Genomic DNA, 23162 nt, shown 5'->3' with positions numbered 1-23162 from the left:
ATCAAGCTGGCTCCTGGAATTTGTGTTTATTTACTTTCTCCATCAAGTTTTATTAGTAGTTTAGACAGTTTTCCGTGTGCAGTATTTAAACTGTAGCTTAAGCTCATGTGTTCAGGACAAGGGTAGGAGGGTTCATGTGGGAAGCAGTGAAGACATGGGGCGTCAGAACCAGCAGAGTGCAACCCTCCCTCTAAAGGCATTCAGATCTTCAATGTTCCAAAGCCCATAGCCATCCAAACAGAAGGGCACTGCCCCCAGGCTCCTTGCTGCAGGGAATCCCTGGAAAGAAGGGCCTCTCTTAATCAGGTGTCCATGGTTTGGAGAATACTAGATTTTCTAATTTCAATATATCTGAAATGAGGTTGTGTCATTTGATCCATGGTGCATTGTAGTTATGTGGCACAAATAGTGGTGCATCTCACAGGGAACGGCGATGAGATGAAATCAAGTCAGCAGGATCCCAGAGTCCCCTGAGACATTGCTTTGCTAAGAGGACAGAGGAAGAGGAGCCCTCCACGAGGTCCAGGCAGTCAGGCTCAGCAGGGGCCCCAGAGGAGATAAGATGGAGAGTCAGTGTGGACCTGACACCTGAGAGCAGTGGTGTTAGTACCAGGTGTGCCCACCGGCCATCCACCCCAATGTTGCCCCAGCTCACCTTCCCAGTGCAGAGCTGGGTGACTCCCCACTCTCACCTGCAGGCACTAGCACCCCCATTTCATTCTCTGTATCCATACAGAGTTGTAAACCAAGAAGGAAGAAGCAGAAATATAGAGATTATTTTCCCACAAATGATATTCAGAAAGGGAATTTTCAGACTTCAGGAAAACCCAGGTTTTCACCAAACCTCCAAGCACAATCCCCTTTCTAGTACCATCTTTTACTTTAATAAATGTCCTTGCTTTCTCCTTAACCATATTAAGTTGAAGTTTAGCAGCAAAACAAGTTCTATTTTTTTCAAGTTTCAGAATACATAGACATTTTCTTAAAAATTAGATGGGGTTTCAAAGAATTATGTGCATGACTGGACTAAGCCATTTCAGACTTTAGGGCCTCCAGAATTGGAAGAGAATAAATGTCTGTTGTTTTAAGCCACCAAATTTGTGGTGCTTAGTTATGGCAGCCCGAGGAAACTGAAACACATCACATATTGCTAATGGTGGGAATTTGGCTAGTGGGGAGATTTATTTATTTTGGGGAGGATCCTAGCACCTGTATCACCCCCCATCATACCTGCTTGTGATTTATTGATTTCTCTGGTTCATTAGGCTAGGGTCCTAGTAGAGGGTGAAATTGAAATAGTCCTCCAATGAATGAACCAGAGACCTTCCTCCATCCCCCACCCTCTCTCATTCCCCCACCCCGTCTCAAGACACATGCTTGAGCACTGTTACCAGTTACTCTGCCAGCATTGTCAGAAGGCAAGTGGGGTAACAGACCTCCTGCCAAGACCATAAGAACAGACATGCCCAGGAGGAGGCTCGCCTTCTGTTCCAAATCTATCAGGACATCAGCATAGCCAATGGATAATTTAAAACCATCTCGCACCTGCAATGACCCAAAAATTCTCGTGATGGTGACTGTAATTATAATGCATACCTGCAGTGTTAAACTCTCTGGCCAGTTGAATATTTGCAAATTGAAAATCTGTCCAAAGTGGACTCGGAAGTCTGCCCCGAGTGGCCGACTGTCAGTCCGGGACACTTCCTTGTCGTTGAAGAGCACCTTCAAATACACTGAGCGCCTCTTGACATCCTCCCTTCGCGAGACCTCCACCCTGCAAAGTGAGACAGTTCACAGGTGGGATTAGTGTGAATTTACCAAGAGTAACTGGAGTGTTTGACCCATGGGCACCGGACAGAACGAGACGCACAGGAGGTGACTCTGTCAGTCACTTCAGCCCTCACTGAACCCAAATAGCCACAGGTCTTGCAGAGCTTAGTATAATTCACTGTGATATGGAATAAGAGGCACGGAAAAGGCCACAGGGAATTTAAGAACTGTGGTCCAAGTATTGCCGTTCTACAGTCTCCTTAATTTTTTTCAAACAAGCCTTATCTTTGCAGCCCAGAGTTTTAAGTATATAGAAACATATTACTTGTTAAACGGAGCAAATTCAAACCCTAAGGGAGAGCAGGGATTTATATTTGGGTAGGATATTTTATCCTAAAAGTATAACAGCATATTGTAGCAGTTAGATCAAGTCCGCTTCTCAAAGATCCAAGCTTTTTCTTAACACTTTCCGATGGTGAGTGACTGCTCCCTGGATGCAGCAGATTAAGAAATGTTCCTTATTTTTAAAGGTCATTTGAATCTCAATAAAAGGTGTCCTGGCAAGCATATCATTCTCATAGCCAGGAAGTGGTCTCCAAAGAGTGGTCTTTAATTTTATTGCATATATTTGCCTACCCAAAAGGCCAGTTAATAGCTAAGTCGATAGTGATTCAAGCTTGATAAGCAAAGGAAAAGGTTAGAGAATAGAAACCCAGAACACACTCAGGGTTTTTGGTTGGCAATTTTTTTTTTAAGTTGTTGTGAGATATATACAACATAACACTTCTCATTTTAACTATTTTTAAGCGTACAGTTCAGTGGCATTAAGTACACTCACAGGGTTGTGCAACCATCACCACTATCCTTCTCCAGAATGTTTTCTTCATCCCAAATAGAAATCTGTACCTATTAAATTGGGTGGTAGTTTTAACTTTTTACATCTCTGTAATTTAGGCCCATTCCAGACATGAAATTTCTCAAATGACCTGAACATATTTTTTTTCTATGAAGGACATTTAACACCAAATTTCAAGAAGTATCCAAGACACCCCAAGACTCCACTCAGAGTTGTTTTAAGGCTTATTCTCAGTAACTTCACGCTACAAACAGACCTAAAACACCCCTTACCTGGTGGCCTGATGAATAGGGTTGATTATAATCATTGGCTTGGGGTAACCTGGATTATAGTCCCAAATCCCAGTGAAAACTCAGAAACTTAAGATTGAGATACACATTCTCAGTCAAAATGGGATTTGCCATAAAACACTGTCAAATCAAGCCCAAATTTTCCCTTTAAATACATGTTATGTAATCACATATTTTAAATGTTCATTACAAAATTATATGGTATGGTATTTGTGACTTGAGAATAGCTAATTTAGTGCTGGGGAACAGTTTACTTATGTATGGCATCTCAATGCTATGAAGTTTAGAGAACACATGAAAATGCACAAGAAGCTACAATTTAAAAATAAATTATGAGTATGTTAACAAAAGTTTGAAACTAAGGAGGTTGTAGGAAGTCTTATAATGACACCCTAATTAATCCCTGCATCCTAATTAGCTCTGAGGATGACTGACTCAATTAAATTCTCAGTTGCTGAGAATTTGTTCGAATATTGAAGATTCCAGCCTAAGATATTCCCTGTGTTCATGATAGGTCTTCTATTTACTGGAGAATTAAGCCTGGGATCTGGTGGTATCACTAATTTTAATAGATTTCCTGTAATACATTATGATATGCTATAACATGCATCTGAATCACCTGGAAACCTTGTGAAACACAGTTTTCTGGGCCCTGACCCAGAGTTTCTGATTCAGCAGGTCTCAGGTAGGACCCGAGAATTTGCATTTCTAACAAATTCTCCAAGTGATGCTGATGCTGCTGGTCCTGGGGCTACACTTTGAGAACCATCTCTGTAAGTAGGAAAGAAATAGATAAGAAATTTAAAAAATATTTGTATTATAATTTTTAAGAAGAAAATGAACACATATATGTATACTTATGAATTTATTATATGTGTAGATTTATATATGTAAAGTGAACCTTCTAATTTTCTCTTTTAGATATCACATACAAATGACTAGAGATGTATTTTTATCAAATCTGGAGGGTGTGCTTCAGATGGCCTGAGTTAAATGCAAGCTACAGGGAATATTCACCATTCCTTTGCGAGGCTCTACGAGGCCTTCAAAGAGGAAAGCTGGTCTAAGGGGCAGCCGCAGTCAAGGGCCAATGAGAGACCTGGGTGTCTGTGCAGGGACGGGGGATGCACTACCAGTGGACAGAACACACTGAGGTTACAGATAAAGGCTCCAAATCAGAGGCCACTCAGGCAGCCACTGGGAAGAGCACCTCCTACAGGCGGCTTCACATAGTGGGCTCTTGGGGGCCAGTGGGGTGCATTAGGTAGGCGAACCACATGAAATCACCAAAAATATGGACAAATATCTGCAATTTCATGTGGTTCAGTCTAATATATATTTATAGAGTTAATGATTTTCCTGATCATACCGTGTTGGTCAGGAGACGTACACTCCACACAGTGTGTGTGTGCACATGTGCACTTGGGTGTGTCACATGTCAACATCATTGATGGTCCAAGCGTCCACTCACCTGGGACACTGGTCGTTGGGCGTCACGCTCCCCGCCAGGCTCAGCTCTGGGACCAGCATGGGCTCCCCAGGCCTCCTCCTGCTCTGGGCTGCTCTCTCCCTCACCTGTCGCTCTATTACTGCCCGATCGGTGGGCTCTGGAGGGACAGGTTTTACAGGATCCTCCCCGGGATATGGCTCCTCCATCTCCTCATCGGAATGTTCTTCGACTGCTTGTTTCTTTCTCTTTTTCTTGGCCCTCTGTTGGGTAAGAGGCAACCTTATATCTAACAGGAATTTGGGAATTTCTTTTAAGAGCACAGTCCTCGGAATCAGATAGACCTGGATATAAACCCAGCTCCACCTCAACCAGCTGTGTACACTCAGGCAAGTAATGAGGCCACTTGACCTCTCTGTGCCCCAGTTTTCTCATCTACAAAATGGGGACAATCATAGGAAACTCCTCCCAGGGTTGTTGAAATGAGGTAATGCCTGTAAAGCACTTATCACAGTGCCTGGCCCCAGAAAGAGCTGAAAAAACGTTAGCTGTTCTTGTAATCAGTAACATTAATGATTAATGTAATGATTAACATCAGTTCTGAAGGCCAAGGACACATCTCAAAATTAAAGTTAGGCTTGTGAGCACAACCGGCATTGCAGCGCACCCTGCTCTATTACGTAGTGCCCTTGGGTTCAGTTTTGCTGGGTCATGTGTACAAAGTTGTATAATTTTCTGAGGGAACCCAGAAGCATCAATACCCTACATTCAATGGGATAACGCATGTAAAATTCTTAGCACAGCACTTGACCCATACACGAGCAATTACTGTGTTCTTCCTTCTTTGTTCACTCAGATAGCCACAGAGTGGTACCAGACAACTACCTATGGAAAAAGCTGCCTCTGGTATCAGCTAGCCGGGTGGCATTTTAAGTGCATTAACGAATCATTCGCTCATCATTTTGCCCCCACACAAGGAAGGGGGCAGGGAGGGAGACAGAGCAGAGCCTGCAGGAGACCCCAGTCTGCCTGCCCAGTTTCCCTCTTCCTATCTCAGGGGGCATCCCAAGGTCAGCCCTGCTCAAGGCTGAGTGAGGATTTACAAACTTGGGCTTTCTTGCAGGCTTTCCACTGCTGGTGGGCGCTTCTGTATCCGTCCATCCTCTGTTCATACTCTTCCCTGTGTTCTTCCAACAATTCACTTATTTCAGCTTGAATTTCTGCTTCATATGCCTCTTCATCTGCTTTCTGGTCCACTTTTTCCCTTTAAAATAAGTTACAGTACCTTGGTTATGTCTTGAAATTAAGTAATAGAGTAATAATAACAGCAAATGCCTGTATCAAGCTTGCCAGGTGGCTGGTCCTCTTCTAAAAGCTTTGCAAATGTTAGCTCACAACCCCGTGAGGCAGATACTATCATCATCTGCATTTTATACACCAAGAGACTGAGGCACAGAGAGGTTAAGTAACTTGCCCAAGATCACACAGTTGGTGAGAGGAAGAGCTGGAATATGAGCCAATCTATTTACTGTTAAGCATCAACGCTGCTCTGCGTTAAATGATCCAGATGGGGTACTGACACAGTGCCCCTAAATTCTCAACTGATGGTAGAAGTTTCATTGTAGTTATCTTATCAGTTCTTCAAGTCTCTGAGGAACCACTTCCTTTTGTTGCTACTGAGTCCCTGAAACCACTTTTTTTTTTTTTTTTTTGGTGAGGAATATTGGCCCTGAGCTAACATCTGCTGCCAATCTTCCTCTGTTTTTTATATATGGGATGCCACCACACCACGGGGTGCTGAGCAGTGTGTAGGTCTGCGCCTGGGATCTGAACTCGTGTACCTGGGCTGCCGAAGCGGAGCACGTGAACTTAACAACTATGCCACTGGGCTGGCCCCCTGAAACCACTTTTTTTGACTTTGGCTTGATGATTTGGGTTTTTCTCTGATGATTCTGCGACACTCCATCAGGAGTTTGGCCCAACCCAAAGCAGTGTTTCCCACCATGTGTTCTGTAGAACATTAGTTCTATGAGCTGCCTTATCAAAAAAGGTGCAGTGGTCAAGTCAACCTGAGATTAAATAAATGTGAGTTTCCTTGTTGCTGGTCTTCGCAGAGCCCTTTATATGTTAATGAGCAGTGTGACTCTCCAGGAGGGAGCTGGTAAACGTGCGTACTCAACACATCCCACCCAGCACTTCGTGGTTTATGCAACTCATCCCTGCATTTATCTCCTAATGCGATCCATGTTGCCAGCCTGCAGGTTTGCCTCTCCTAAAGTTCCGTGTCCCTTTTAGATAAACTTAGTCAGGTACCTAGAGCTGACAACAAACGTTTGCTTATGACATATGTGGCTTGGTGATTTATCAATTAACAGTCCCTGAAGGGACTCGAAGATACTACTGAAGAAATCACTTTGGATACACAGTGGTACCTGAAATTCATAAATATTGGAGAAATTTGGCTCAAAAATTAATTATGTTCCATCTCTGATATACAGAAAACCATTCGCTTTTCTCATTGTTATTCAGAAGCATGAATAAGCTGGTTGGAATTTGAATACTTTTGCAGGAAGAAAATTATGGTGTATCATAAGGTGGCTAGATGAATCAAGAGTGTGAAAAAAGAGGACTCCAAAAGAATTTAGGAGACAGCTACTTATGGGAGGGGGAAGAGGTGTTTAGTGTCATAAAAAGAAAGTTTGCAAACTTGATGTGACCTTAAGGGTAAATTTCCTATAAATTTTAGTTTATCCTAAACTTAAGAAGGTAGGGAGGAGAAAACAATCTGGTAAATATTTATGTTCTGCTTCTGAGTGGGAGGGGTACCTGGGAAATGAAATTTGGAAGTGGAAACACTGGAATTTCTGGGTGACATCCACGATTTCTGTGGGACAGACTATTTGAATTTGTTTTCCATCAACTAATATTAGCTGAGCAGATACTGAGTGGCAGGTGCTCTCTTGGGGACCAGATATCCAATGGCGACAAGGTCCCTGCCCGCATAGAACACAGTTTTGTATTTGTCCTGAAAACTATAGAATGTTTTCTCAGTCTTATGATAATTACAGCCCAAGAAAATAACAATTTGCAGCTATCTTTGGCTAAATGTGGCTGTTTTCAAAGCAAAGTATCAGATAATTGCCTAAATTTGTCATTTTTCATGTAGAAGTGCAGGCACAACACTTATTCAGAAGAAACAATCAGGAAGGGACCAAAACGCTCTTGAACTGATATACAGAACCTGGTTTTGTTGTGGTACACTCTCCTCTCAATCATGTATTAAAGTCTAGTGAATTAGGCAGCGTAAAGGTGATCAAAGCATACTTTCTCTCCACCATCCACATAGATCAATCCAAATGGATAAAGATGAATGTGAAAGATAAAACTATAAAGCTTATAGGAGACAATAAAGCAGAAATTCCACATAATTCAAGGGAAGGATTTCTTAAGCAGCATACAAAAAGCATTGATCATAAAAGAAAAGATTAATAATATATTCTATCCCTTTAAAATTAAGAATTTCTATTCATCAAAAAGCAGCAGAGAGTAAAAAGACAACTACAGAGCAGGAGAAGATATCTGCAACGCACATCATCCACGAAGGCCTCGTGTCCAGGGTATATGCCCAACTCCCACAAATTATGGAAAAGGCACAAAGCCAAACAATTCAGTTCAAAAATCACAAAAGCCTTGAATAGACACTTCGTAAAAGAGGAAATCAAAACGGCCAATTCATGTATGGGAAACATAAATATAGAACATGCTATCAGATTGGCAAAATGCTAATGTCTCACAACACCAGGTGACACGGATGCTGTGGGTGATATGGACTGACAGGAACGCTGGTCTGGTCCAAGTACAAATCGGCACAGCCACTCCGAGGTGTTTGGAATCAGCATGTAAGTATTTGGAGAAGCGCATCCCCTAAGACTTGACAATTTCACTTCCAGGTGTATTTCTGGAAAACTTAGGCACATGTACCCTAAAAGACATGTACAAAAATGCCTATAGAAGTTGAAAAATAGAATCAACTCAAATGTCCATCAACAGCAAAATGGACAAATTTTGTTATATTCATATAATGAAGTAATATAAAGCAAATAAACAAACTACAGCTATGAGCCATGAAGTAGATGAATCTCACAAACATAGTCTTGAAGAAAAGAAACATATGTGTATTCACTAAAGAATACACACAATATATTTTCACTTATGTACAAGTCAAATACGGGCAATATTAAACTGTCCATTCTTAGGGATTACACATGGATGGCAAAACTATAAATAAAAGCAAGAAACACTAATCATAAAAGTCCAGAAAATGGTTACTTCTGGGACAGAGAGGGATGTAATTGGGGATAGGAACATGGGGGCTGCCCAGGGACTGGTAACGTTCTATTTCTTAACCTGGGGAGTGGTTACATGAATTACATTCATTTGTAATGTTTTTGGTAATCATTTTTAAAGCTGTATCTATGTTTTATACATTTTTTCTCCATATGATATAGCCCAATAAAAGAATTTTTGAAAAAAGCCTACTTTCTCAAAACAAGTTTCAAGGGTGTATTCGTAAACCTCTGGAACTCTCGAAGGGATTTCATCTCTTTCCAAACTTTTATGATGGTCTTCAGCAATGTTCGATCTTTTTCTTGTTCAGTGTCACGTAGTTTTCTTGTTTGCCTACAAGATATAATACATGAGTATATATTAAAAACTTATTTAGGTGTGTTTATTTGCAAATAAAAAAAGGAAACTAATAATGCTATAGTGATAGTGTATTTAATTTAATTTACAATATTTTTTAACGAGTACTAGAAAACCAAAAATATGAAAGTAAATTTGAAGACAATAGGATGCTGATCTGTTTTGAGAGGTTTACTTGATTTTTTTTCTCCAGGTGAATCTTACTTCAATGAAACTAAATTATATTTTAAAATTTTTATTAATACTATGCATCTTAAACAGCCACCTTTGAAGTTAAGAACATAAGGGGCCCAGTAAATGCAGTTTTCGTGGACTAAATTAAACAATGAAGTGTATTGTTATTCCAGTTAACACCAAATATATTAAACACAAATCACAAATTCTACATTTAGGAGATGAAGTAACATTACTGCATGTCTTGGTGAGTTCAGTACTAACTAGATTAACAATATTTTTGGCTTGATTTGAAGAGGCATCCTTTGAAAATGCTTTCATTTTTATTTCCATTATTTAAAGTGTTTGGGAATTATCTACTATGAATGATAGCTAAATCCAGACCCCAACTGTACTCTATTATGCCATTAATTAATTAATTAAATTAATTAGACAATTATTTTTTGAGCAAGTACCAGGTGTCATTCCAGGGGATTCAGAAGCATCTAAGGGATAGGAGTTGTCTCTGTTCTCAGGGAGTTTACAGTTTAGCTCAGGAGACAGACACTTAGATAAATGACTATAAATACAATGTGAGATTTGTCTGAGAGTGCCTTGGGAAACCAAGGAGGCAGTGCTTCATGAATTAGCAACTCCTGGACTCCAGAAGGAAGGCCTGAGTCTGGAGGTTGTACTTGTGGTGACTTATTCTATAGATACGGTACAGAGAAGCACAGAGGTCTGGGTTTCTCATCATTCTCATCTCATAGGTGGCTGTGGAAAAGGAAGATGGTGGAAGATGTCAGCCAGTCAGTGGTTGGGTGGCCAAGATTCAGGACTCTCTGAAGACCTTAGGAAAGCAAAGAACTAGAATAAGAAACATTCTTCTTGAGGAGCAATAAAGCATTGTGGTTAAGGGCAAAGATGTTGGAACCAGATTACCTAGATTTGAATCTTGGATCTATTATTTACTAGCTGGCCTTGGGCAAACTACTTAATTTCTCCATACCTCATCTGTAAACTAGAAACGCTAATAGAACCTACTTCACAGGGCTGTTGGAAGGAGTAAAGGAGTTAATACTAGAATGGCATCTGACATCTGGTAAGTGGTCCACACATGTTGTCATTATCAAGTGGTCTGTTCTTCTCGTATGCCTTTAGCTGCTATCTCCCCTGCCTCCTTTTTAAAAACTGCAATATAAAATTATTTTGCTGAGTTATACAACACCCTAAGGCTTTCTGATGTATTTTTACTTCCTTTTTTGGTACTTGACAATATGTCAAGTACTAAATGCTGAAAAGAACTTTTAGCAAGAAAGAATTGACATATGAGCTAAAGAAGCAAAGAGTCACAAAAGAATATTTAATCACAAATTGTGACCAGAGCTATGGAGGAAGAGAAAAAGGCCATTTTGATTAGAGAGTCAGGTAACACATTTCTGAAACTCAGGTAGATGGGGTCTGGCGTGTGGAAGGGAGTTCCAGCCCAGAGGTGAAATTTTGGGAGCCACTGGCATCTAGAGGATATTTAAAACCACAGGACTGGATTCATCTCAGGAGAAAACACAGATTAATCAGAGGTTAAAAAGGAAAAAACTTGTGAGGAGCTCTGAACATTTAGAAGCCGGCAAGAGGAAGAAGATTAGGCAAAGGATGGTGAGGACAGGTGGCTGGAGGGGAAGGACATCCAGGGGAGGGTGGCGTATGGAGATGAAGGGAAGAGAATGTCTCAATGGGCACCTTGTGGGGACAATGGCCAATGCTGCCAAGAGGCCAAGTACCATGAGGGGCTGAGAGGTTCCATTCCGCTTAGCAATATGGATGTCCCCAGGGGCTGTGGCAGCTTCAGAGGTAAGGTGGGTGCAGGAGTGAGACAGGATGGGTTGGAGAGTGAATGGGAGGTGAGGGAGTGGAGACAACATGAATGATAAATGTTTTCCAGAAGTTTGGCTGTGAAGGGAAATACAGAGATAAAGTGGTAGCTGGATGGGGATCTGGGGTCATAGAATTTTTATTTATTCAACACTGAGCACGTCTGAGGGTAAAGATCCAGTCAAGAGGGTTAAATAAAGTGTTTCCCTATATTGCATGAACATCCTTCTCTCCTTCTTATATAGCCTGGTTCTAGTTCAGAGGACAAGCAATGTGGTCACGATGCCATGAATGGAAATCAGAAGGAAAAGGCTTAACATGGTTCTGGCTGAGGTTAGCTGCACCCACAAGGACTCAGTGGATCCTTGGGGTTGGGGCTTGAGGGCGGCTGATCAGCAGCTCCTGGGGGACTTAAGGGAACGGGTCCACATGATGAGACACCCACGAACAGATCATCTGCTTAGAATTTGTTTTACCACCTAGTGAAGTCAGTAAAGGACTAAAGTCCACTCTTGCACTGGATCAGAAATGCTGAATCTTAGAGGTTTTCATCTTCAGGGGCGGCAGAATGATTGCAGTGGGTCTGCTATCCATGAGTCAACCGGGCATTGTCTGTAGGTCCCACAGAGAGTTCTGCTACTATTTTTAAAATGCTGATTAATAAATACAATTCCATATAAAACCATCATTGCATTCAGAACAGCTTTTTGTCGCTTTTTCTTACCTGATCTATGCTAAAATGAAAATTACTTTCACAAGGAGGCTGCAATGTGTTTTTCTTTTAACATAAATAGGAATTTTCATTTTAAAACACACTCTTCATACTTTTACAATTACAGTACATAAACATCACTAATTTCACTTTGCTGGAATAATTTCCAACTCAAGGATAGATTGTAAAAAGAAAAGTAAACATTTAACTTTTTGATTTTTTAATTCCTGTTCTAAGAATTTGTTCTGTGGAAATACTTATACAGGTACACAAATATATACATATAAGAATGTTAATTAGAGTACAATTTAAATAGTAGAAAATAAGAATAATACAAATGCCTATCAATAGCGGATGTAAAATCTATATAATGTCAGCCTTTAACCAATGATATAAACCTAGATGTACTGTAATAGGAAAAGGTCTAAGGTGCATTTTACATAAAAAAGCAAGTTGTGAGATGGTAAATGCAATATGATTCCTTAAAAAAATATATATACACATAAACACATCTGTGTATGTATGTAAGAGTTTATATACATATGTGTACATATATACACACACACGCACATATATACGTGTACATACATGTGGAAAAACTAGCAAAAAACTTTTAACCCTGATTTTCCCTGAGAGATGGGACCCTGGAAGATGTTCACATTCTATATTATATATTTCCTTACTGTTTGGCAATGATCAGGGTTTTAACTTGTTTTTTTAAGGCTTCAGTGCATGGTTGTGTATCCTAGTTGTTAGTTTAGTTTTCTCTGTGAACCTCTGCAACAGTATGACAACTGACAGACAGGTGGTGTGTTTCCATGACTGGGAAACGAACCCAGGCCACGGTGGTGAGAGCACCAAATCTTAACCACCAGACCACCAGGGCTGGTTCCAGGGTTTTAATTTTTGAATTTTAATTATGAAAAATTCCAAGAAATAGAAAAGTACGTATAATAAATAATGTGACACTTGTTAACATTTTGTCACATTTACTCAGGGTTTTTTTTGGATAAAATGTTATAGTTACATTTGAAGACCTCCACCATTGCATTCACTTCCCTCCATCCCTGGAGGAAGAAACTGGCATGTGTCCTTTCTGTCCATATGTAGCACACATGTGTGTTCCTAGAGCAAATGAGTATCGTTTTCAGGTGTTCTTTAGGTTTCGTGAATGGTATCACACAGCGAGTATCCTCTTACACCTGGATTTCTTCATTCAATAAAAACATTGTTTTATCTATATTGATAAGTGCAGATCTAATTCAGTCATTTTAATTGTGGTGTAGACATTCAGTGTAAGACTATACCAGATGTGTTCATTCTGGTATGGGGTTATTTCTAGTTTCTTTTACACATGATACTGTGAAATCTTTGCACATGTCTCCATGTGCACATGTGCAGGTAGCTCCTTAGAGTACACATAGCTGAAGCAGAATTGCTGGGTCCTTGCTTATGGGCATTTTCAACACTTTGCTCATTGATAGCCAAGCTGGTCTCTAGAGTGGTGGCTTTGGCAATATTTGTTCACACCAACAGCATCCAAGAGTTACCATATCCCCACATCCTTATTCTTTTATTGGACTTCAAATTTAGTGTTAAATGATGGACACATCTCATTATATCATTTGGCTTAATTTCACATATATTCAGTGCATTCAGAAAAACTCTGAAAAAATAAACTCTCAACAAGTACGTATCTAACAGGAAAAAAAAGCAGTAGTTACAACTACAGACTTTACTCACCGGATTTCAGATTTATATTCATTGATAGCTTTCCGTGTTGTATTAAGAGACTTAGGAGTTTTTGCTGGATTAAGGCTCATCTGAACAGCATTTCTTAGAGCGTGAAGCTTAAAAAGATATGGATACAAGTTTTGAGTTAGAAGCTCTCCTCCCTACTGCTAGTTACGTGCCTGGACCTACCCACTTCTCCAGGGCAAAACGATGCCAGCAACCTGTGAATGGACGTTCAAGCATCCAGCTGTCTCCACACTTTCACCAAAATGAACTTTGACAGACAGCTATTTCTTCTATTCTTAAAAAAATAAAAAGAATAATACAGAACGGTGTATTTCTATCCTTGTTCTGTGGCCCAAATAACCAAGCTGCTCATGACAAAAGTTACATTTATGTGTGTATTTCAAGAACAAGTTTTTTTTGAAGGCTAAACGCAGATCTTTTTGGGTCCTGGACATAGAATGATATTCTTGTGATATGAAGAGATCATAAAATTATAGACTTATAAAAGGAGGTATTGTGGCATTCTCTCTTTTTGGGGCAGTAAGGTTTTAAAGTCAGGGCATGAGACTAAAATTGCCAATAGTCAAAATTAGTGGTGAAAATTCCATTGGATAGAATCATATTGGAAATAAATGCAGAACAAATAGCCATTTCTTTGAGCATCAGTTGAAACAACTGACTTGTGTTTAGGTACCATGGTATAGGAAATTACATATAAAAATGAGAATTTCTCTCAGGACAAGCCATGAAAGGTCTCAGCATCTGAGATCACATAAGCAAGACACAGACACGTATCTTCCATCTAATACCCACTCCTCGTGGGCGAAATCACTTGCACTGTTGGCAGAAATCTTTCTCTCTAAGCCAAGTGCGTGCTATTGAATTTTCACACATTAAACGTACATCTTCATCTCCTTCCTCTTGCCTCTAGGTAGGACAACATATCACACATCCTAGACAGAGGGAACATGTGAAAGAGGCACATGAGCACTGGCTGCTGGAAGGTATTTTGGTTGTTTTGGATCATCAGAAGAACCAACCCCATCAACAATAAGTGTGGAAGAGTTTACCTTATCAGTGAGAAATTTTGCCTTGTTTCTCTGGCGTCTTGCAAGGTATTGGTCGTATAATTGGGCCAGCTTGGCTGCCAAAACATGCTCTCGGCTAAAACAGGGATGATGAGTGAAGATTAACCCTGAAATATCGATATCCAGTTGGAAGCTTCCAGGAGGGTCTCCATATCCAATCATATGCTGACTACTGTACACATATTTTACTGCCTGCCAAAGAGAGCAGAGCGTGGGGGGAACATAGTCAAAGCACTTACTAGATAATGATCTCACGTGCAATCAGAAAACAGTCTGATGCAAAATACCTCCTACCCTGGTCAAGCCAGGAGAAGGATGCTCCACTCCCTGTTTCATGGAGGTTTTAGGGGCCTGCTCTTTTCTGAATGCTTGAAAAGTAAAATGAAAGACAAGGAGTGAGAAAAGAAATCATTTCAATCTTGCTTCCCTAGGTCTTTTAGATTTTCTCTCTCCCAAGTTCTAGTCCTAATCTTTGTCATGCAGGCTATCTTCTTCCTTAAAATCTTGGGTTTCATAGCTGGTGACCTTGAAATTCTTTTAATGAGAAAAGCATAGATTCTAGTCCAAACTGGTCATTATTTGGACCATAGATATACTCTCCATGTGGAGAAATTTTTCTTTTGTAGAAAACAGCCAGAGACTAACTTTTACTGAACTGAGCTTCCCGCTGGCACCTAGTTTTTCTGGGGAGGAAGGAAGTCAGTCTGCAAAATAAGAGAGGAAGAGGGAGGTAGAGCAGCTGAATGTAGAAAACAGGAATGGACATTTCCTTTGGGACTCTCCTGGATCGCTTGGGTGTACAGTGTATCAGATAAATCTCTCTCTATTTTTATTCCACAAAACCTTCAAGATGCTCTACTCTGACCACTATGGCTCTTGTGGGAATCTAGTGTTTGAGGTTGGGGAGCTCTAAGGTGGAGAGGAGACCTTTTTGATTTTGTGTCTTCATTTTCGTTATAGACGTGGACTGTAGTCGGGATGTAGGCTTTGAGACATATCACTCGATCCTCCCTCTGGCAGAGGGGAGATTTGGAATCTATTTATGTCATCTGGAAAATGATAATAAAAGATTACGTAGCACAAATGTATTAATTACAGGTTATGAGTTTAAATGGAAGTTGCAAATACTCTGGTCAGAATTGAAGCTTCTATCCTTCGTAAATTTAGGGTAAAGTGTTCAGTAATCTCTTCATTTAGTTCTTCTTCATGGTATCATGTAAAGATGCTGAATTGAGGCCAGAAGTCTTGGATTCTAACTCTGGCTCTACCTCTAACTTGCTCTGGAACCTTGGGCAAGTCACTACACATCCCTCGCCTCTGTTTCTTCATCTGTAGAAACGGGAGGCTGAGGAAGAAGACCCAGGTGACATTCTGTAGATCACGAGGCATCATATACAGCACTTCACACATATCACCTCATTTGTTCCACAGAGATGGATGGGTGTCTACAGTGTAGTGGGGCCTGTCTTCAAGCAGCAGTAGATTTAGAGGGGAAACCTGGGATCTGATCTTTGTAGTCTGAGGCAGAAAGGATAAAGCCTGGGTTGTGCAGAGGAGGGATGGAAACCCCAAAGAGGGAACTCCAGAGTTAGATTATAAAATTCTAACATTCTCCCCTATCAGACTAAGAACAGAAAAGGGAGGTCCAGATTGTGTGTGTGTGTGTGTATACATATATATATGTACAGAAATGTATTCACATTTGTTATATAGTGTGATCTGCTTTTCAGTTACTTGTAGTCATCGAAATAGCACCAATATTTGCATTTACAGTAAAACATATACATATGAGTCTTCATTTACTAGTAAATTTGTTGTTGTGTTGTGTTGTTGTCTGCTTTGTACTAGTATTCACAAATAAGAACATATGAGCTATTTTTTTATCCATTCAATTTCATATTTTCCCCCCAGATTATTAGACTTAATTAATTATTAATGTATATTTAGGATTTATGATTTCCTGTAGGACTCCAATACAGTGTATCCTACATTTTTTTAAATACATAAATTTTATCTTATGAAATAACAGTCTGTCTTTGATGAGAAGACCTACCAAATTTTATTTAAAAAAAATGTCCTTGTAAAACTGGGATGTGTTTACAAATATGGTAGGCTTGAATAGGAATGGATTGACTATATCTCAGTACCTTCCGAAATATGCTGAATTGAATCTCCATTTGGATTTACAGGGAGGAAAGATCACCCAAGAGGGATCATATTCCATTGATATTTTGTACCTTATGAAAGCCCTAGTTCTGATCATTAATATCCTTACACTTCAGACTGCAACAATGGAGGACCATTTCCGTTCCGTTTCACTTGGGTAAAAGTATTCATTTATAACCTACATTCCTGTAAGAAGTTTTTAATTTGCATGTGGTCACTATGTGTCTTATGATCACCCAGACTACCTGGATTAATTAAAAAATTTCACCTCACAAAGACATGTACAACTAACATCAATCTGCAGACTTAGTGGAAAATTCTTTTCTAATTGCTTTGCTCCTGCTGGTTCTTGCCTTGCCTTTCCTCTTACCAGGGGGTTCCAGGGTTATGAGATCACTCAGGGTGTGGCTCTCAGGTTCCATCTTGTACTCTTCTTGGTCTAAGTAACATTGGTAGCATGGTTCTATTTACTTGTAATGTTACCTCAGTCTCCTGTCCTTTGTGTCTCCTTCCTCAAATCTGCATTAGCCCATGTTGAAATGATTGCTGGGGGGTCTCTGCCTAAGCTCAGCTCAACCAAGTAAAAAAAGACTCCTGGTAGCCATTGGGCTAGACTGCTTAAAAGACCCCAACCCTCTTTATATTAGGGAAAAAGACCTCTAGTTCCTCATTTTTCTTTTTGTTATATCTGCTTGCCTTTCTTATATACTGAGAACTATTATGAAAACAGTAGCAACAATTTCCTCTAAGAATAATTAATATTTATATGGTATGTTATTTTAGTTTTTAAACTGATTTGATTCTTCAGTCTTCAGTTGAAACTGAAAACCAAAACTATCAGAGGTGATGTGTATGGATTATCTGCTGATGTTCCCAGCATATGCAGAGATGCAAGCCAACGGAGAAAAAAATTTAAAAGTTGTACAGAAAAAGAATAATTATTGGTGAGATTAAAATACAGGTTCCTATATTTTCCCTGGGAAAATAATAGCAACAGAGCTTGAATCCAGCCCAGAGTCTGCAGTAGATTCTGTAGTTATTGTTCTGGTCTTCCCTGGGAAGCTTTTTCATTCTCCGTCTTCTGGGCATGTCTGTGGGACCTGAGGTGGGTGAGCATATGTCCTACTCACAACTGACCAGTTTGTTCTGGGTATTAATAATGTGAACTTTAGGGAAAAATATGACCCCTTTCCTCTGGAGTTGCTAAGCTTAGGTTATCAAGGTTCGTGTCCCCTAACACATGGAGAATTCTGGCCTGCCTGCAATAGAGAGAATGAGCCCAGTCAACATACAAGGAGAACCAGAGAAAAGAGAGACAGAGAGACACCTGCTGGCATCAAGTCCCAGGGGCCCAGGTTCTTCTTAAAGCCCCTCCTTCCATTTTATGATTTATCTCCAGATCCTTCCCAGTTTTGTGAGCCACCAAGTTCTGTCTTTGCCTATGCTTGTTTGCACTGGGTTTCTGTCATTTGCAACCCAAAGAGTGCTGACGCATGCAGTGCTTATAACACAGTAGGTGACCAATGCTCCTGTGAAAAATTGATGAGAACAGTGGAAGGGAAAGTGATCACTTTATCAAGTGGTCATTAACAAGGAGGTTGGAATCATGACAAATTCCTCAAATTGGTGTGCAGTTTTGAAAAGGGGAGGCTCCTAAATATAAGCTCTCTGGGACTGTCATGCTGCCTTCTAATTCCAGTGTCTTTAACACTTGATGAGATTTCTCTCTCCCCACACTAGTCACAAAGTCTCTCTAAGGCCAAGTTTGAATGTTGCTACCTCTGTATTTCCGGAGTTCAGCACAACTAAGAATATAGTAGACTTTCAGCCAAAGATGAAAAGAATGAAAAAGAAAAGAAGGAAAGTAGGAGGAGAAGAAGAAAGGAAGGAAAGGAGGGAGGGAGGGAGAGAGGAGGTTGTCTGGGCTGCCTTCAACAACCCTAGCCCTACTTTGCTATCGTCATTAGGCAGACTACATTTTATATTGTTTATGCTTTACGTGCAATGTCCCATTTGCCATTTTTATTTTTTATTTTTAGATTAGTTCCTTCTTAAGATGTATTAAATTGCATTCCTTCTCATTTCAGGTTTAACTTTATTCTTTGTATCTAATCTCTTTTTTCATTTCTCTATTTTTAATGGTCTCTAAAAAAATGATCTCAATTTAGGAAAAGCAGAATATTTCACTTTTAAAAACTACTTTTTCCCTTTGTAATTAAGGAAAATGTTCAAAAAAGTGGGGCTGAATACCAACTCTTTTCTAAATAAAACTCCTAAATTATCTAATGGGAGGGCATACAATTCATCATTTGAATTGACAGTCTAGTATTTCTAACCAAAGAACAACCGGGCTTGACTCTAACGGGGGATGAGTTTGGTCAATCCTGCTGGGTTAGCATCAGAACTGAGAGCTCTAAGCTATAAATTTATCAGGGCTCCATTAAGGGCCCAAGGAATTGCCAATTCCTGATCGAGCACACTGACTTGGTTTTCCATCATTTAGATGCCGGGATTGAACCAGGTCCTATAGAAAAGAATAGGAAAGCTACTGTTCTGCAGGAGAGACAGCTGAGGAGAGCAGAAAAGAAGGAATTTCTTCTAGATACCTTCAGCTCAGCTAAATCATTGTAATGATATTCAATTCACACTTTTGTTGACGTGTTACTATGTGCCAGGCTTCCTGCTAAGTGTTAGAGTTAGAAGAGGAATAAAATTCTGTCTTTGCCCTTGGGTAGTGGGCGGAGGGAGAAAGAAGATGGATTAATAATCTATGAATAAACAATTTCTGCCTATTTATCTATTTCTCTGCTCCTGCATCATGTCAAAACTCCTAGATAGAAGGTATGCTTTGACATAAGACTGAAAATATAGGTCATATGCATTTAAAATTATTTCTTAAAAGCTAGCCTATTTCATGGAACAGTGGGAAAAACATAGGTTTTGGCATCAGACAGACCTGAATAAATGTAGGAAAATGTAAAAGTTAGTAAATAAATAAAATTGTGAAAATATTAATTCTGAAGGAAATGTATTGTGTTGTGAATCACTAGAAGGTTCCATAACCATATTGAAAAAAAAGGCTGAGGTATATAAGTCAACAGGAAACTTAATAGGTAACCTCTTATGGAGAAACAAAGAGATAGGTATCATATCTCCTCCCTCTAGTTTAAATCCTTCTGCTTCTTTCTGATGTACTCTAACATATTCTTCATGCTTTGCTATGTTCAAAGCCTAACTCTCTAAGAAATGACCTTGGAAGTCTTCAACCCCTTGTATTTCTCCCTTCTCTACCTTCTTTTGCACTATGATGCTGGATGACCATCCCCTCGTAGTGGAACTATTATTTTTCTCTACTTGCCGATTTCTGCCCACAAGATTGGGAGATCTCCCCTTCCCAAAAGTATTGGGAGGAAACTCTCTGTGCCTTTCTCTATAATCTCCTGTCCCCAGTGGCTCCTTCCCAAGAGAGAAGGAGGAATGTATCTGATTGCAGAGTTAGCTGGAGCCCAAGATCCAACGGTCCAAGTTCTCTGTTTGGCAAAGTAACGAGTGGCCTCTGGCTGTCCCTTCTTAGTTTTCTCCCGGAGAACCTGCTCACTGGCCCCGTGTGTTCTCCTTGGCACTCCGAGTGATGGCCTCACAGGGGCAGTTCTCTACCTGCCAGCTTGTGTCTAGATGAGGAACATAATTCATGAGAGATGGAGCAGGAAGCCCATCCGGTCTTGGGTGCAATTGGCATTCTGCCGTCCAGTTTTACCTTTAGTGCAGCTGACATCTGCATCCCTCTCTGATTCCTGTGCATTTCCCAATTAGTTCAGAACTTCTAAAGGAGATAGATAAGATTAATTGGCTCCCTCAATAACCTACTCTCCATAGTAATTACCCTTCTATTTTCTAATTTTAACTCATAATTTAGTGCTTCATTATATCAGTGGTTCATGCTGAAGTGGATGGATGGATGAAGAGATGGACTGATGGATTATTAGATATATGTGTAAGTTGATACTGTCTTGAGCATTAATTATATCATGTATCTTTGTCATATAAACAAACAGAGGATAAATTCCTCATGGACAGGGGCTTAGGTTTGTTCTTTATCGTAATTGTACTTCCAGGATCACATTTCTGCACAATGTAGCCACCCATTAACACTTGTCTGTGATAACAATATTTCATAGAAATTCACAATTTAAAAAAGGGCATGCATATACATCATCTCAATACTCTCAATGATCCTATGAGGTAGAGAAGATTATTATTATTCCTATTTTTCGATTAAGGAAACAGGTCCAGAGAGGTAATGGGACCTGCCCAAAGTCACAAACTAGTTAGTAGGACATCCTTACTCTGCTCAGGTTCTCTGATTTGCGCCTGTGTCCTCCCTGTTCATCATCCTGCTTTATAGAATGATCATTATATCCCCTCATTCTGTTTTACTTTTTCAGTGTTGAAATGTTACAAATATAAAATTACACAAGTTTCTGAGGACGTGCTCCTTGTTCAGCACTACGGGAAAGAAAGAGCAATATAATTAAACACGAAGGCTGGCCACTCTGTCTAACACTAGGCAGCACTTACTGAGCTCTGTTCTAAGCACTTATATGTATTATCTCACCAATCTTCACTATTGATAGAGGCTATTATTATGCCCATTTTATAGATGAAGAAACTGTGGTACAGAGAGGGCCAAGTTCACCCCATGAGTGGTAGAGCCAGGACTCCAATCAGGCAGCGTGGTACCAGAGCTTAGGAAAACACAGTAAAGAGGATTTGTAAGGATGGGAAATCTCTAGTTGTATAACAAAGAGACAATGAGTGGGAAATAATCCTGCAGTGTATGTGAGACAACAGAGAGAAGAGGAAAATAAGGGCAACTGACCTGGGTGTGCAAACAAAGACGATGACTTAGCTATTCCTGCTGGTAACTCAGTCCTTGTTTAAGAAGGGCTCAGGTGAGCGCAGGAGACTCACTCTTATACAATATACCTGCTGTTTGTTCTTTATATGTAAGAAAGTGAATTTAAAAAAACAAAGCAAATCAAAGTAGAATGTTACGAATTCAGTACCCCAAGCTTTTCAAAAAGGAAAGCACTCTCAAGCACATTCATGTATTAAAAATGGTGGGAGGGACTTACCTTTTTATATAATGTTTCAAGTTCTGTCTTAATGTCTTGCTCCTGTGTCAACACTGGTGGTCTTGAAGGAAAGGGCTTGATAGGGTTTGGCAGTGCCAGGATTCTGCCATCATCTCCGAACCACCCTCTCCCCTGTGGATCAAGCAGAGGGAAGGACAACATTTCCTTCTAACTTGACAGAAAATAGTTTACAAAATAAACAGTGTTTGCAGGGAAATTCTGTATCAACATACACATTTCATGCACCTTCCCCCTTGCCCCATAGATTTTTTAGTCTCTGTTTCCATTAGAAATTGAGTTGCCACTAATGCCCCCCACAATTAATTTAAGATATAGTCCTTACTTGCCCCCACAAAAATAGCTTAGGAAAAAGCTTAAATGAGTATTAAGAAAAAAATTTGGGGGCCGGCCCCGTGGCTTAGCGGTTAAGTGCGTGCGCTCCACTGCTGGCGGCCCGGGTTCGGATCCCTGGCGTGCACCAACGCACCGCTTCTCCGGCCATGCTGAGGCTGTGTCCCACATACAGCAACTAGAAGGATATGCAGCTATGACATACAACTATCTACTGGGGCTTTGGAGGGAAAATTAAATAAATAAAATTATAAAAGAAAAAAAAAGAAAAAATTTTTTCTATTCATTAAAAATTTAAGAAAAAAAAACCATAGGAGAAAAGTAATTGAGAACATTCTATCTTTGGACAGTTAAATATTTCTGTGAATGGGAAAAGGTTGCTAACATTGGATTTAGCAGTAGAAGCCCGAATCCAGCTAACAGGAGATGGGTTTTGAGCAGCGGAGAGGTTGTGTTGTTTGAGGATCACTAAATGTACTGAGAAACAAATTAAAAAAAAATGAATCACTGTCTGTAGACATCCTCAAGAGGAAATGAGTTCAATGGTGCCGTGACTGCCTGGTCAGGAAAAAGAACCTCTATGAATTGCTCATGGGCTCCACTTGGGAGCAGGGCTGTGCGCTTACGGGATCCTGTGTCAGCAATCTGTTCTCCATGATGTTCTGGTTGGTGCACGGCACCTCGGGTCTTGCCCCGATGTAAAGGCCTTCGTCTTCCAGGAATCTGGGCTGCGCATTCTCCGGAAGCTTTTTATACATAGGCACTAGATAGTTCATAAATAAATACAAGCAACATTAGTGCCATCCTAAACATTTCAAACTACAATTCAGTGAATTAAAACAACTACCAGAGATTTCATTTATGTTCTTGGAAACTGC

General features: G+C 40.1%; 1 protein-coding gene across 4 annotated transcripts in view; it reads right to left on the bottom strand.

Moving 5' to 3' along the window:
• CC2D2A (coiled-coil and C2 domain containing 2A) overlaps positions 1 to 23162 on the bottom strand; it is a 118733-nt gene that overhangs the window by 50185 nt on the left and 45386 nt on the right. For all 4 annotated transcript variants that reach the window (XM_058546760.1, XM_058546763.1, XM_058546764.1 and 1 more), the window contains 8 exons: positions 22911 to 23047; positions 21934 to 22065; positions 14615 to 14824; positions 13548 to 13654; positions 8903 to 9043; positions 5471 to 5627; positions 4388 to 4626; positions 1597 to 1774 (listed from right to left, as the gene is read on the bottom strand). In XM_058546760.1, coding sequence (XP_058402743.1) covers positions 1597 to 1774; positions 4388 to 4626; positions 5471 to 5627; positions 8903 to 9043; positions 13548 to 13654; positions 14615 to 14824; positions 21934 to 22065; positions 22911 to 23047 — 1301 coding nt within the window. The remainder of the gene's footprint in view (positions 1 to 1596; positions 1775 to 4387; positions 4627 to 5470; positions 5628 to 8902; positions 9044 to 13547; positions 13655 to 14614; positions 14825 to 21933; positions 22066 to 22910; positions 23048 to 23162) is intronic.

Source organism: Diceros bicornis, chromosome 8, assembly GCF_020826845.1.
Source record: "Diceros bicornis minor isolate mBicDic1 chromosome 8, mDicBic1.mat.cur, whole genome shotgun sequence".
Classification (NCBI taxonomy): Eukaryota; Metazoa; Chordata; class Mammalia; order Perissodactyla; family Rhinocerotidae; genus Diceros; species Diceros bicornis.
Note: the sequence above shows the minus strand (reverse complement) of the source record. Positions and strands in the feature narration are given on the sequence as shown.